Source organism: Vigna angularis, chromosome 6 (assembly GCF_016808095.1).
Source record: "Vigna angularis cultivar LongXiaoDou No.4 chromosome 6, ASM1680809v1, whole genome shotgun sequence".
Classification (NCBI taxonomy): domain Eukaryota; kingdom Viridiplantae; phylum Streptophyta; class Magnoliopsida; order Fabales; family Fabaceae; genus Vigna; species Vigna angularis.
Genome location: NC_068975.1, coordinates 36,243,723 through 36,258,170, shown reverse-complemented (window position 1 = coordinate 36,258,170; position 14,448 = coordinate 36,243,723). Strand labels below are relative to the sequence as shown.

The window sequence follows — 14,448 nt, the reverse complement described above, 5'->3', positions numbered from 1 at the left end:
GCAACAGCAAATTGCTACAATTAAATCCAGCAGGCTTTTCAAAATTGATAGTGTTAATGCATTTATAAATTTACTTTTAAGAAGCTTTTCTGACTCAATTTTTTTTATGATTTCATCTTTTCTTGTTGCAAAATCCTATTGTTAGTGAGTCCCCTGCTGCTATCTTAGACATTCTTTAACTTGATGTCTTTCTCTTACTATTTTGCTTTTGCTCATTCCTTTTATTCTATTTTATTATGTTAGCAGTCATTCGCGGTTTGTCACTTTTGTGTTGATGTTCTTCCATTCTAATCAGAGTTTGATTCTTCTTCACTAGTTTAAGCAGCAGATTGCAAACTATGATCAGGAATTTGAATCAGGAAAATCTCATTTCAAGCCTCATTCCTCATTTTTTTATGCATAAAGTATTATTGTTCTCACTTCCTCTGGTTATTGGATTTCAATTTGGAAAAAAGAACATCAAATACATTTTTATTCAAGCATGCTGATCATGCTCTTTTTGTCTCTTCTTTTTTGCTTTGTGCGTGATTTCACAAGTGTTTTTTTAGGGGGATGTTAAAGGACCCTGTTAGGTTATTCACACTTGTTTTTATAGGGGGAAAGTAATCAGCAATTACAAACTCATCAAACAGAAAAAAAAATTATAATTTTCATCATACGTTTGTGTTTGCTTTGTTTTTTAATTTTAACAGTATTTTATCTACCAGTCTATTTAAGGTATACTTAAGGTCTACTTAAGCAATTACGTATGATAAATTGGCTAAGACCATGTTAGTATAGTAGGATTGAAAAGATAGCAGTTGTCCAAGAAGTCACAACAGCTTGAGAAAATGGGTCTGATTTAACATAGCTCCATTGCATGTACTACCTTCTAACACAATTAAAATAAGTCAGCATGTTTGTTTCCAGATAAAATTAGAAGTTTTGTATAGCACCACCCCACACCCGAGTCCAAATCATTGTTATTCTCAAATGTGCCATGACTAGATTCTTCAAAATTTCTGCTATATTAAATTAATAGTATCACTGGAGGCATCATAGTCAAAGCCATTGCAGAAACAAAGAAAAATTGGAAAAGACATACATCAACCACTGCAGTTTATCAGCAAAGTGAAACTGACTAGAATCAGGTAGACGGAAACATACTAAGGTGAGAAATTTCTCCACAGTTACCTCCTTCTTGAAGAGAAAAATAAAATAAAAAATTAAAGTAGTTTACTTTTGTAAGCTAAAATAAAGTGTTATCCAATTCTCCCAGACCCGATAGCACAGTAAGATCTATTTATAAGATCACCGTCCTCCTCTGGTTTCCCTCTCGATATAAAATGACCGAGCACGAAAATTGCATTTGATCAAGCATGACTGAAAGTTCGAAATCAGCAAAGATGAATGTTGAACTTCTGCTAGTAACATTTAAGGCAAGTTTCAATAAACCTTGACAAGTATTTATAGAAGAAAAAAAATTAAATGAGTCAAATTCTCTCCTAAGCTAAGTTCAAATCTACTTCTATGTTGTAACTCCTAGAAATATTAGATGATATCGTAAGTGCTAACAAGTTCCACTGAAAAGGTTTTTTGCATACTACAGCACTAAATAATCTATGATGTAGTTTATGAGAAGCCAAGCTGTTTACTGTCCCCCCTCTATATCCAATTAGAACATATTATCAAGTAATTACATTTCTTAGATAAAAGCCAATAAATAGGAGAACATTTATAAAGAATCGAGAGATATATAAATAAATGCAGGAGATATTCTCAAATCTTGTTGACACTTGTGTAAAAAAAAAATGGGAGAAAAATATCTCAATCATATATAAAGAGAAATGTCTGCCTTGTGCTTCTTAGACTTTCTGAAACTGCTACATTTTGTATCGGGTATGCAAAGGTCTATAAGAGATGTTTTTGCTTAGAAGTTTGTGAACATGGATTCAAGCAGAGAAGAAGCTGAAATCTGACCAATATATTTCTGCTGCCACATGCAAGAACCTATGATATGAAAAGCATGGTGAATGAAACGGTGAGCAAATTAAACTGATTTTCCTGGTAATATCTAAGTGTTACAACACATTGTTCTTACTTTGGATCATATGTACTTGCTTTCTTGAATATCTTGGCAGCAACAGTAGTTATAGAGTTCACTGAATTGCTAATTAAGTTAACAATATATCAGTTTGCAATCATTCAAGATTCATATAACTAAAATAAATAGTTATTGTATGATGGTCATTGAAAATAAAAGAACTACGTTTTAAAATAAAAAGCCTTACATCAATGTTTTAAAAAGTTCCTAAATGCCTAATAGTCATTATAATCATCAGAATCATCATCGTCTTCTTGCAGAGGCAGTTGCTGAGGAGGTGGCTGTTGGTTGGCAGATGGCTGCATGGGGGTGGGCTGCATCGGTGGGTGTTGCTGTTGGGACGATGATGGAACGCACTGATTCTGTCCTTGCTGAGGTAGAAATGTCATGACCAGATTTTCAAGATTCTTAAGTCTGGCTAGAAGTGCATCATAAGCCTGTCTACTAACAACATTGCTCTCGTCAGATGTGTCGGATGTAGATGGTTGTCTGATGTTGCCATCGCCGGCATCTACTCTTGATGCAGCATCAGAAATAGATCTCACCTCAGATTTGGCCTGTGAGAATCTAAGAGAAAAATCTTCCTGTTAAATAAGATACAAAACGTCAGTAACCTGAAACTCAAAGTGTGAAACAAAATAAATAGTACAACATTGAATATTGTTAAAAAGTTTACTTACAATAGTCTTGCGAGACCTTTCATCAACATATGCGCTAGTCCCCTTTTGAAGATGAGTTTGTGTAAACACCTCATCAACATGGACTGCTTGTCCAAGCTCTGTTGCCTGTAAAATTATAGAATATATATATATATATATATATATATATATATATATATATATACATGTATGTATATATCAATTTCAAAGTACATGATGTTATAGCCTAATTGATAAGAAATGAATGAAGATTTGTACCATATGAATGGCATGCTCATGTGTAGAGATTGATCCTCTCGTGTGTAGTACACCACCTTTTTCTAAAGCCCTATTTCTTTGAGCACATTTATTGCGGTAGTCTGGCGAAGTCCAATGTGCCAGCAATGAGTTCCATATGTGTTCCCCCATCCAATAAGGGCGTCTTCCTGTGATCCTTGCATCTCTAAAAATTTTTGATAGTCTTTGAGATGCTTTGCTTTGGAAGTTTTTCTTAATTTGAGCTTCATGCTCAGCTATCCACTGCACATCTTGCTGTTACACTAGATAATGTTAAAATAAAGGAGATGAACTTCATATTTGAAATGAATACAACATGATTAAGTAACACGATGTTTTACCTTAAATCTCTGCCAGAAAGGTTCCCTGTCCTCTGCAGGGATTGCCCCCCATGATGGCCAGGGCTGAAGAAATTGATCCTTAATAGACCAACTGATGGCTGCTGAAGCAACTCTAGAAGGAACAAATCTGAAGTATGGATGCAAGAAAGTTATGAATCTACATGCATAGTAAAACAAAGAATTTAATGCAAATAATGACTAAGAAGAAGATGTGGTATTACCCTCGACCATAAGGTTCAATGAAAGGTCGATCATAGGTATGAGGAATTTCTTCACCGTTAAATGTCCAAACCGTGTAATTTGGCATGAACCCTTTTTGATATAGGTGAACTCTGACCACCTCATCTTTCAAAATCCTTGTACATTCGCACTTCATGCATGGGCATCGAATCCCTCCATCAGGAACATAATATTTATATTGTCGAGCCGTCTGCAGAAACTGTTCAACTCCTTCGACAAAAGCTTCCTTTAAACCTCTTCTTCCACTATAACAACGGTCATACATCCAGGCACGGTGGTTGGGGACTTCGGCCATGTTCTGTGACAAGCCAAAACGAGCAAAAGTTTAGGCATAATAACATAACTCCATGCGACATAAGTAATAGACCTATTACAACTTAAGTCCGACATGGAAGGGAAACTTAGGATTATGAAGTATGCTAATTTTTAATCTATACAATAACAAAAGCCTCGAGATGTCATCAAGGCAATCGGGGAAATTGGTCATTCAATGTATTATAATTTTAGTATTGTTATACGGGAAGATAGTAAGTAATTCCTTTACACGGAAAGATAGCATGGTTAATAAAATGACACCGAGACACAATTAGAGTTGTTTCTTTGCTTCATTTGACTACTTTAAACTTGTTAGGATATCGATATTACATATTGCTAGGCTACTTTAGAAGAATTTTCAAATTCCCAAATTTTTAGTACACTATTTAAGGTTTTAAGTAGTCCAATTTTGAGTTTTAGGTAATTATTTGCATTTGAGTTGCCTCTTAGCTTCATTTCACTACTTTAAACTTGTTAAGATATCAAGATTACATATTCTTAGGCTACTTTAGCAGAATTTCGAAATTCTCACCTTTGTAATATGCTTTTTAAGGTTTTAGGTTGTCCAATTTCGAGTTTTAGGTAATTGTTCCAATTTGAGTTGTTCATTAGCTTCATTTCACTACTTTCAACTCATTAGGATATCAATATTACATATTCTGAGGCTACTTTAGTAGAATTTCGAAATTCTCACACTTTTTAGTAGACTTTTTACGCTTTTCGGTAGTCATATTTTTAGTTTTAGGTAATTGTTCTAATTTGAGTTATTTCTTAGCTTTATTTCACTACTTTAAACTTGTTAGGATATCAATATTACATATTGTTAGGCTACTTTAGTAGAATTTCCAACTTCTCACCTTTTTAGTACACTTTTTAAGGTTTTAAGTAGTCCAATTTTGAGTTTTAGGTAATTGTTCCAATTTGAGTTGTTTCTTAGCTTCATTTCACTACTTTAAACTTGTTAGGATATCGATATTACATATTCTTAGGCTACTTTAGTAGGATTTCGAAATTCTCACCTTTTTAGTAGACTTTTCAAGGTTTTAGGTAATCATATTTTGAGTTTTAGGTAATTGTTCCAATTTGAGTTGTTTCTTAGCTTCATTTCACTACTTTAAACTTGTTAGGATATTAATATTACATATTCTTAGGCCACCTTAGTAGAATTTCGAAATTCTCACCTTTTTAGTACACTTCTTAAGGTTTTAGGTAGTCCAATTTTGAGGTTTAGGTAATTGTTCCAATTTGAGTTGTTTCTTAGCTTCATTTCGCTACTTTCAACTTGTTAGGTTATCAATATTACATATTCTTGGGCTACTTTAGTAGAATTTCGAAATTCACACACTTTTTAGTAGACTTTTTAAGGTTTTAGGCAGTCATATTTTGAGTTTTAGGTAATTGTTCCAATTTGAGTTGTTTCTTAGCTTCATTTCACTACGTTAAACTTGTTAGGATATCAATATTACATATTGTTAGGCTACTTTAGTGAAATTTCCAAATTCTCACCTTTTTAGTACACTTTTTAAGGTTTTAAGTAGTCCAATTTTGAGTTTTAGGTACTTGTTCCAATTTTAGTTTTTTTTAGCTACACTTGACTATTTTAAACTTGTTAGGATATCAATATTACACATTGTTAGCCTACTTTTAGTACAATTTCCAATTTCTCACTTTTTTGGTAGACGTTTTTAGGTTTTAAGTAGTGAAATTTGGAGTTTGTAATACATTTTAAGTTTTAAGTTTATTTCTATATTTCTTTAGTCAATTTAAACTACAATGAAGTAGTTTGTCATGTTTTTCAAATTTAGGTTAGTTTTTACCTTTCTTTTACTAGTTTAGGTTCTAGTTTTAGGTCTTAGGTAGTCAATTTAAACTACAATGAAGTAGTTTGTTCTGTTTGGAGATTTTTTACAAGTCTCCACCTCTAAAGAGGCTACCACTACCTATAGCCAGTATCCAACAACAAATCTACACAAAATAGACTTGACAGCACAACAGTTCTAGTAGAATTAAAGCAATAAAAATCACAATTGAAAAGGCTAGGCTGAAAGTAGAATTGCAATGTCATTTTGACAACTTAAGATAGCAGTATAAGACAAGTAATTAACAGAAGGTAGTTGAAGAAAGTTGCCACTCAAATTCAACTTAGGATCAGCACTAGAACAGGTTAAGACAGTAAGAAATCAATTTAAGTTGAACCATACTATACAAATAATGAGTTAAAGACTGAAAAACGAATCTGTTTGTGAAAATGCTTCAAAGAACTTATTAAATTCTGCACATTTTCGTTTTCAATTCATAGGTTCCTATAGTGAACTGCACAAGTCTATAATGATTTTACTTTCTCATATCATCATGAACAGGTTAATTGAATCAATTGCAATGACTTTTAGCTTTTAATACCGTTCAAAATAGGTCAAGAACCCAAAACAGATTCACCAATCAGCACCTAACTGATTCAACGTGAAAGAAAATGTTCACAGATTTTGAGGTTTGACAATGAAATTTTACTTTGATCAACAATTACATAATTCTGATCATAACAAGGCCTTAAGTAGGACAATTGAACTTTATTAGGCTCACTGAATTTAAACTTCAATGAAGTGGTTTCGTTAGATTTTAATTGCTGATTCTAGGATTAGTCAGTGGTTCTCCTGTTTTCACTAAGGTTTACCTTGCTTTCTAGGTTCATATAGTAAACATTTCTAACATTTCTATTCAATCCTTTTCATATGCCAACATCATGGTTTTATCACTTTATAAGCACATACAGACCATAAAGTACACCTTCAATCATCCCATATTCATTGCGGTAATGCAGCCTAACATTACCATACGTCAAGTACAATTCTGAACTCAAAACAGAGTGTAAACTCAGACAAATTGATTACTCAGACAACCTTAATCAGTTTACACTCAGACATACGAGTTTGTTACTCAAGTGGACTGAATAACATTAGTTTCATTCAAACAGAGTTTAATTCCATTTTAAACACATTCCTATGTTATATATAATTACACATCAGTCACCCATAATTCTTACAAACTATAATTAGTTTATACCGAGACCAAATCAGCAAAGAACCTGTGAGCAATTGGCTTTATAACAATTACACTTTGTATTATATTAGGAGCACGACCAAGTGTGATCAGATTAGGATCTCGAAATCCAGCATCCTATGTACATTACACAAACCTTAGACACTGATTCATTCACTTAAAGCAACATAATAATAGATTATCATCATCAAATAGCAGTATACTATCCACCATTACAGCAGAGTCAACATTCAGAACATTTGTGCATCGTTAACATCTCCATTTATGTCACAATTGTCACAAACACCATACATACCGGTCTATAAGGTTTTGAACAGAATTCTATAAGTACCCTGCCATAACATTTCGTGCACATTTTATAAATCATGAATGTTATCATCAGTGCTTCCAAAAAAAACCAATGTCACAGAATCATACACCAACAAAATACCATCCACTAAACAACGAGCTTCATAACACGATTCAAACATTAGGAGACAATGAATAACACAAACCAAACCTGTCCAAAAAATGTGGCAACGGAGCACTACGCAACAGCCAACCCAACTTCACGGCAAATCCCTCCTAACGCCAAGCTCCACAAACCACCACCCCTGCCGCAACACCCAGAACCCAGAACGAAGAAAAACAACCCTAGCCACCCAACCCGCAAACCAGCCACCAACGAACCGCCGTCAGCGTCCGCAACAGCAACCTCTTGAAACTGGCTTAGGGCGACCAACCTCGCGCTGACAGAAGACAATATGAATGAAGAGAGAACAGGGAAGGGAAGACACCCACCCACCAACGAACCGCCGCCAGCGTCCGCACCACCACGCTCATCAAACCGGCTAGGGAAAACCAAACTCGCGCCCACACAACACAAGGGTTACCTCGAGAGAACAGGAAGGGAGGAGAGGAAGTTCTGAAATTGATTTTCGGCGATTTGAGAAAGGAATACCCAAATTTAAAACCTAATAACCTAATGCATCGCGGACATTACCGACGGCCAAAATTCGTCGGTATTTTATGTCACCCCAAGGCTGTCCGTTAAGGCAGCAATCCAGTCCGCCGGTAAATGGATTCCGTACCATCGGTAAAAGCCCGTACGTAATAAAAGTTTTTATTGTTGCTAAACATGAGTATCACTCACTCTTCCTCTCTGACCACAGTAATTAACTTGAAACAAAAACATTCCTATATATTTCTGGAGGGTTCCATGTGAAACTTTCCTAGTTTAAAGTTATTATTAATTCACTGATTGTTATTGACTACGATTTAGAAATTTACAGAATTTTGGATTAACCATTATACATTTAAAAGCATTTTGAGAAAATGGGATTCAGAACTCCATAATTAAATTTATTATTATGAAATAAGGTCTCTAACAATAAAAAATATATTTTGAAATATTCATTCTACAATATTTTAAAACGATTTTCAAAATTTTGTTTGTCTCTTGAAAACCCACAAATTTGAAGAAACGGTTTCCTCAAAACAAAACAGTGCAAAGAAGACCGGAGCAAATGAGTTCTTATATGCAGAGATGGTCCTAAAAAGTTATGATTTTAGAATACTGTCTATATATTATTTAATGCTTGTAAAATTAAGTTTGTATTTATTTATATATTATTATTTAGTTTTTATTTTTAGTTGATATAAAATATTTAAGGGTTAAATATGTTTTTCGTCGTATCATTAATTTTTGGTTTTAGTCTCTATTCAAAATTTTGATGGCTTTTAGTCTTTGTAGTATTGAAACATGTAATATAAGTCCTTACAAATGGACAGCGTCTTTGTTGATCTGGCAAACGGCAAGGTCATGTCTTCTGCCAGCTTCCATCTTAAATATTTGTCATGTTGTTTGTTTAATTTGTGAAATGAGATTAAGTGATTGACACGTGTGTGGGTGATTGAAATCAGATTACGAAAGTTAGGTTCTTCTTTGTCATCTCAGTTGGAGGCAAAGTTGGGTTCTTCTTCGTCATCTCAGTTGAAGGTTGGAGTTTGTCTTGTTGAGAAGGTAAGATGATACATATTGTTTTGCTCTTCTGGGTGTGAATATAAGTATTGGAGATTTAGGGTTTGGGTGGGCACGAAAATATTTTGCTCTTCTAGTAATGTTCATTATAATTATATTAGAAGCATAATGTTAACTAAAAGCGACCTTGCTTTTAATAATAAGAAGATTGTTTTGAAGATTGGGAAATTGGTAAATATTACTTTACTTAGTTTTATCAGAAAATTAATTATTCATCAGATTACTAGCTCATTTGTATTGAAAATTGTTTGCGTATAAGCCTTTTTCTGATAAATGTTGTTCTACAGGGTCCTTTGCCGGTCTAGGTTTTCTCTCTCTGTACCTATTGGGAAAGATTAAAGCTTTTGATCAAAAAGGGCACATAGCAAAATTATGCACTGTTTTTCTTCCTCTTTTTACTGCTTGCATGGTTGGAATCTCACGAGTGGATGACTATTAGCATCATCGGCAATATGTGTTTGTAGGAGGACTTCTGGGTTTGTTTTTTATGGACTATAAAAAGGCTATGGATGGATTAAATATCACAGCAAAGTATTAAATATCAGAAGTCATTTTGAAAAAATTAAATAAGAGCGAAACCCATCTCACTGTGTGTGATGTTTCTTTCAGGTTTAGTCACACGCAGAATCTCCAATACTTATATTCACACGTAGATGATTGAGATGATGAAGAAGAACCCAACTTTGCCCCAACTGAGATGACGAAGAAGAACCTAACTTTCGTAATCTAATTTCAATCACCCACACACTTACCAATCAATTAATCTCATTCCACAAATTAAAAAACCAGCATGACAGATACTTAAGACGGAAGCTGGCAGAAGATGTGGCATCGCCGTTTGCCAGATCAACAAAAAGTTGACGCCGTTCACTTTTAAGAACTAAAAGTCATCAAAATTTTGAATAGGGACTAAAACCAAAAATCAGTGATACTTAAGAAAGGAAAAACATACTTAACCCAATATTTAATAATTAAAATTTTGAATATTTTAAACATGAAATTATATATTTATAAACGACACAGGAATAATCTATCTAACAAACTCTGTAAATATACACTAAAATTTAAACTTAATCTAATATTATAAAATTAATATTTAAAATAAAATTACATCTACCTATACACTATCAATTTATCATCTCTAGTTAATTTATATAGTTTTTATTAAATAATTTAAAAAATAATAATTGAAAATTCACTGTTTCTAGATGCATGCACATGTCATTATCCATGTGGAATAAATAGTAGCACTTGGTCCAGTCAATGAACTGTATGGTCTGTCGGTTGAATTGGAGAGCTTCCGTCTTAGTTCTGGCCAGTTCATTTTTAGTTTGTTCCCACTCGTTTAAATATTATTATCTAAAATTTCTTAATCATTTATTTACTGAGATTTATTTATTATATTATGTTTATTGGATATTGATATTAATATATATATATATATATATATATATATATATATATATATATATATATATAAAGATTTACTAAAATTCAAGGGAAGTCGTATTGGAAAACAACAGCTTAATCCTTCTCAATGGCAGAAAACTAAGAAACAAATTAAAAACTGCTAAAGATTTTATCTTTCAGGAGTTCAACTCGAGGTCAAAACGAAGACCAATAATACACTTCCACTGCATTCATTGCTCATAGAAACTCAGTGATCTTAACTTAGAAGAAGTAAAATGTGAAAACTGTGTAAAATCTAATAAGTGGGACAAAGCCTGAAAATGTCACTTCGCCAGTTTAATGATTTTGAAAAGATGACAGCAGAAGCTTAAAGTATGAGCAGTTTCAGCATGAAATTCAAAGATGGTAGGCATATCATGAATTTATATACTACGTGTCCACCAGATGTTTGATGTAATGTCTCCACAGTTGACGTTTTCTTTATGCTATTTTCTTTCTTGACATGCTTTCACTTTTTGTGTAACTTTTCTTCCTCTTCCTTTGTTGATAAATGTATGATCTATAATTATATATAATTGTTTCTGATATGTAACCCTTTTTTTATGTATATATTACTGATTTCATTTTATTAATAAACTTTTTTTATTAATTATTTTATCTTTTAGTTTTTATATTTATTTTTTAAGAATTTATTTTTATATATTTAATAATATTTTTATTTTAATAATAATTTGACTAATATTCTATTTTATAATTATAAGATAACAGAAGAAACATGTATTTCGACTAATAATAATAAAAAATATATATTTAATATATTTATCGGCAGTTATTTATTTTTATCCAATAAATATAAGTTTCTAATGTTTGAAACTTAGAATCATGGATAGCGTTGCTTCTTAGGATTCTAAATCACACTTACAGTGAAACATACGTTAAATTGTAGAATAATTTGTCAGTGAATAGTCTGAATTAGATAGACGTATCTATCATGGCTTTCTTATTCTTCTTCAATAATTTCATTCTTTCTGCTGGAGTATTTAAGATCAGAATTTTAATCAGTATTCTATTTGGATCTTTTCTCTCATTTTCAACATATGATACTTTTCTTCAAATGTTGTTTATATTCTATACTTAAATTCTAAGGTGGTATAGTAGACCAATATGATCCGTTTAAAATTAATTGAAATAGACTAATCCGTCAAAATAAAAAATTAGCTTAAATATGTGTTTTAAGTTAATATATATATTTTTAAAGTAACTAATTAGATTATTATTTTTTAATTTTTAACTTTTTGATGTATTGAATTACTAAATTATATCTCAGTCTCATCATCGACGTTAAATATTTTAAAACTAAAATATTTTTTACAAAATACTCTAACGTTAAAGTTAGATATGTTCATCGAATAATAATAAATATTATAATAAATTTGTGTTGAATTTATCTTGTAAACAATAATATTTATAATAAATTGATAAGTTTTTACCTGATTGGATCTATATTGTTTAGGTGATTTATCTTTTTTAAGTTGCTTAGATTTCACTAATTCATCCGTTGTCTTAATTTATTTTTTAATTATACTTGATTCTTATTAGCTTGTGTCGTTATGTTAAGCTTTATTAACATTGAAGAGATATCTTACGATAATTATATCATACTATATTGACTGAGGTGATATTGATTATATAGTATATATAATCTAATGTCTGATTAATTATAATAGAAATACACTTAAATATTATGTACTAAATAATTGGTTATATATTAATCTTATAAAATATGCATTTATTGAACTATTGTTATTAATAAATGTGTTTTTCATTTGAGTTGTTTATAAGCATACAGGTGATAAAATATATTGAATGTATCTAGAAATAGCGAAAAAAGTAAGATTAGAAAAATGAAAAGAAAGAACTTGGTCCAATAATGTGATAAAACCAGCTGTAAGGTGAGTAGATGATACAATCCATTTTAATAAACTGACCAAATTTGAAATGATTGCAACACTATATTTAAAAAATTTAAATTTATTTCAACTTTCACAAAATCATTTTCATGTATTATAATTTATCATATTTCTACAATAATTAACATTTTTAAAATAGATAGCAGAAACAGGCTTAGACCCACCAATGGACCCAAAACTCAGTCGGTGGTCACATGGAAAAACGCCTTAGCCGCTGCTACTCAGTCAACATCCGCGGCAAAGCATTTATTTCATATATATTTTCATTTTAATCATAAAATACGGAAATACTCTACAAAAAATTAAAGCAATAAAAAAGTAATTAAAAAATGAATAGTTGTAAAATACGACAACTTAGGAATTTTATTATGGAACCAAGCTTAACATTGGAAATAACGTTAAGTAAGAAATATCAAAATGAAACCATTTCAGGCATTAAATATGGGAGAATGCTATGAGGTGGTGAAATCTCCAAATGAAAAAATTAGCTATTTATAAACATATAAAAAATAAAAGTAGCAAAACAGAGTGATGAAATTGAAGTAAGAAGGACTTTTGGAACTCCTCAAGCATTTGTCATATTCTCTTTGTCTCTAATTTGGTTTTCCTAAAAGAAAAAAGTATTTTTTATTTATAACTTAATTTTTGAATAACTTCCTCTCTCCGAGTGAAAGAGCTCATCAGTAGGTGAGTAGGGTTATTGCTGAATAAACATGTAATGTCTTTTCCCTAAACAATAAAGATGTTAGTTAGGTGAAAGAGTCATAGATCCACTTGCTTAAGACTTTGTTTATTTGAGGAAGTGGATTTAAAAAAAAAATGAACTTTAGGAAATTTAAAAATAAATTGTGTGTTATTTTTTTTAAGAAATTTAAAAATAATTGAGAGTGAATTTTAAAATAAATTTTTTGAAAGTTTGTACAATTTGACTTATGTCATAGATAAAAAATAATAATTGATAAAAATTAAAAATTATTAAATTGTCTTAACTTATAAAAGTATTGATACAAAATATTAAGTAGCAAAACAAAAATTAATTAAAAATTAAAATAAAATTGTATTTAAATGTAGTGGATTATGTTAAGCTTGGAACCAGTTACGTAGAGGTTAAAACCAGTTATATGAAGGTTGGAATCGTTTACATTGTCTTCATCATGTGCAACGTTTTTATGAACTTTTTCACGATCATGCTTAAAAAACAGTGAAGCCTGCTTACTCGATTAAAGAGTGTAACTTACCTTTATTAAAATCAAATTCATCTAAAAAAATATTTAAGCATAAATTTCTCATGAAATAAACACAAAATTTTATAACAATACAAATAATTTTTTTTAATAAACATGAAAACAATAATATATATATATATATATATATATATATATATATATATATATATATATATATATATATAATTAGAATAGTTTTATAACTATTTTAAGTTTTTTTAATTTTTTATATGATAATTTATATTTGAGGATAATATTTTGTATGGTATGTATTTAATATTTATTTTCGGTTTTAAACTCACTTTAATAAAATTTGATATTTATATTTTTTTGGTGGTAACTTTTTTCAAACTTTTTGTAGTTTATTTAATTAAATTTATTTAAAAATTACAATCGGTTATTATCAATGAAGGATGTTAATAAGCCCACAAAAGTACACTTAAACAAAAATTAATCAACATTTTTTAAAATATAATGTTACTGATTAAAAGTAATTTTAATAACGTTTTTAATTTCTAACATTCGAGATAAATACACATTTCTCTCTCAAATTAGGAAAAAAATCATTTTTAGTTTTTCAATATTCAAAAAAATACAATTCTAATCTTTGAAGGCTAGAAGAAGGTAAAAACTATGTCAATAATAATAATAATAATAATAATAACATATTACTTATTATTACTTTAACCTATCAAATTTTATTTTGATAACTCGCGTACTTAAAATTGTCTTAAAACATAATTTCAACGATTAGGTAAACGAATCTTAACCAAATAACACATTACCACAAATGAAGTCAGAACACTAGGCTTACATAAATATTTCTCTTATAATATAATATAATTTTATAT

General features: G+C 30.6%; 1 protein-coding gene across 1 annotated transcript; it reads right to left on the bottom strand.

Annotated features, from left to right (window-relative positions):
- Nucleotides 1-2,153: 2,153 nt before the first annotated feature.
- LOC108343580 (uncharacterized) lies at nt 2,154-8,146 on the bottom strand. Its single transcript, XM_017581942.2, has 6 exons — nt 7,471-8,146; nt 3,581-3,897; nt 3,360-3,486; nt 3,001-3,273; nt 2,764-2,868; nt 2,154-2,667 (listed from the first exon to the last, which is right to left on the bottom strand). The coding sequence occupies exons 2-6, from the start codon at nt 3,892-3,894 to the stop codon at nt 2,299-2,301; spliced, it is 1,188 nt and encodes a 395-aa protein (XP_017437431.1). The 5' UTR covers nt 3,895-3,897; nt 7,471-8,146; the 3' UTR covers nt 2,154-2,298.
- Between the last annotated feature and the right edge of the window lie 6,302 nt (nt 8,147-14,448).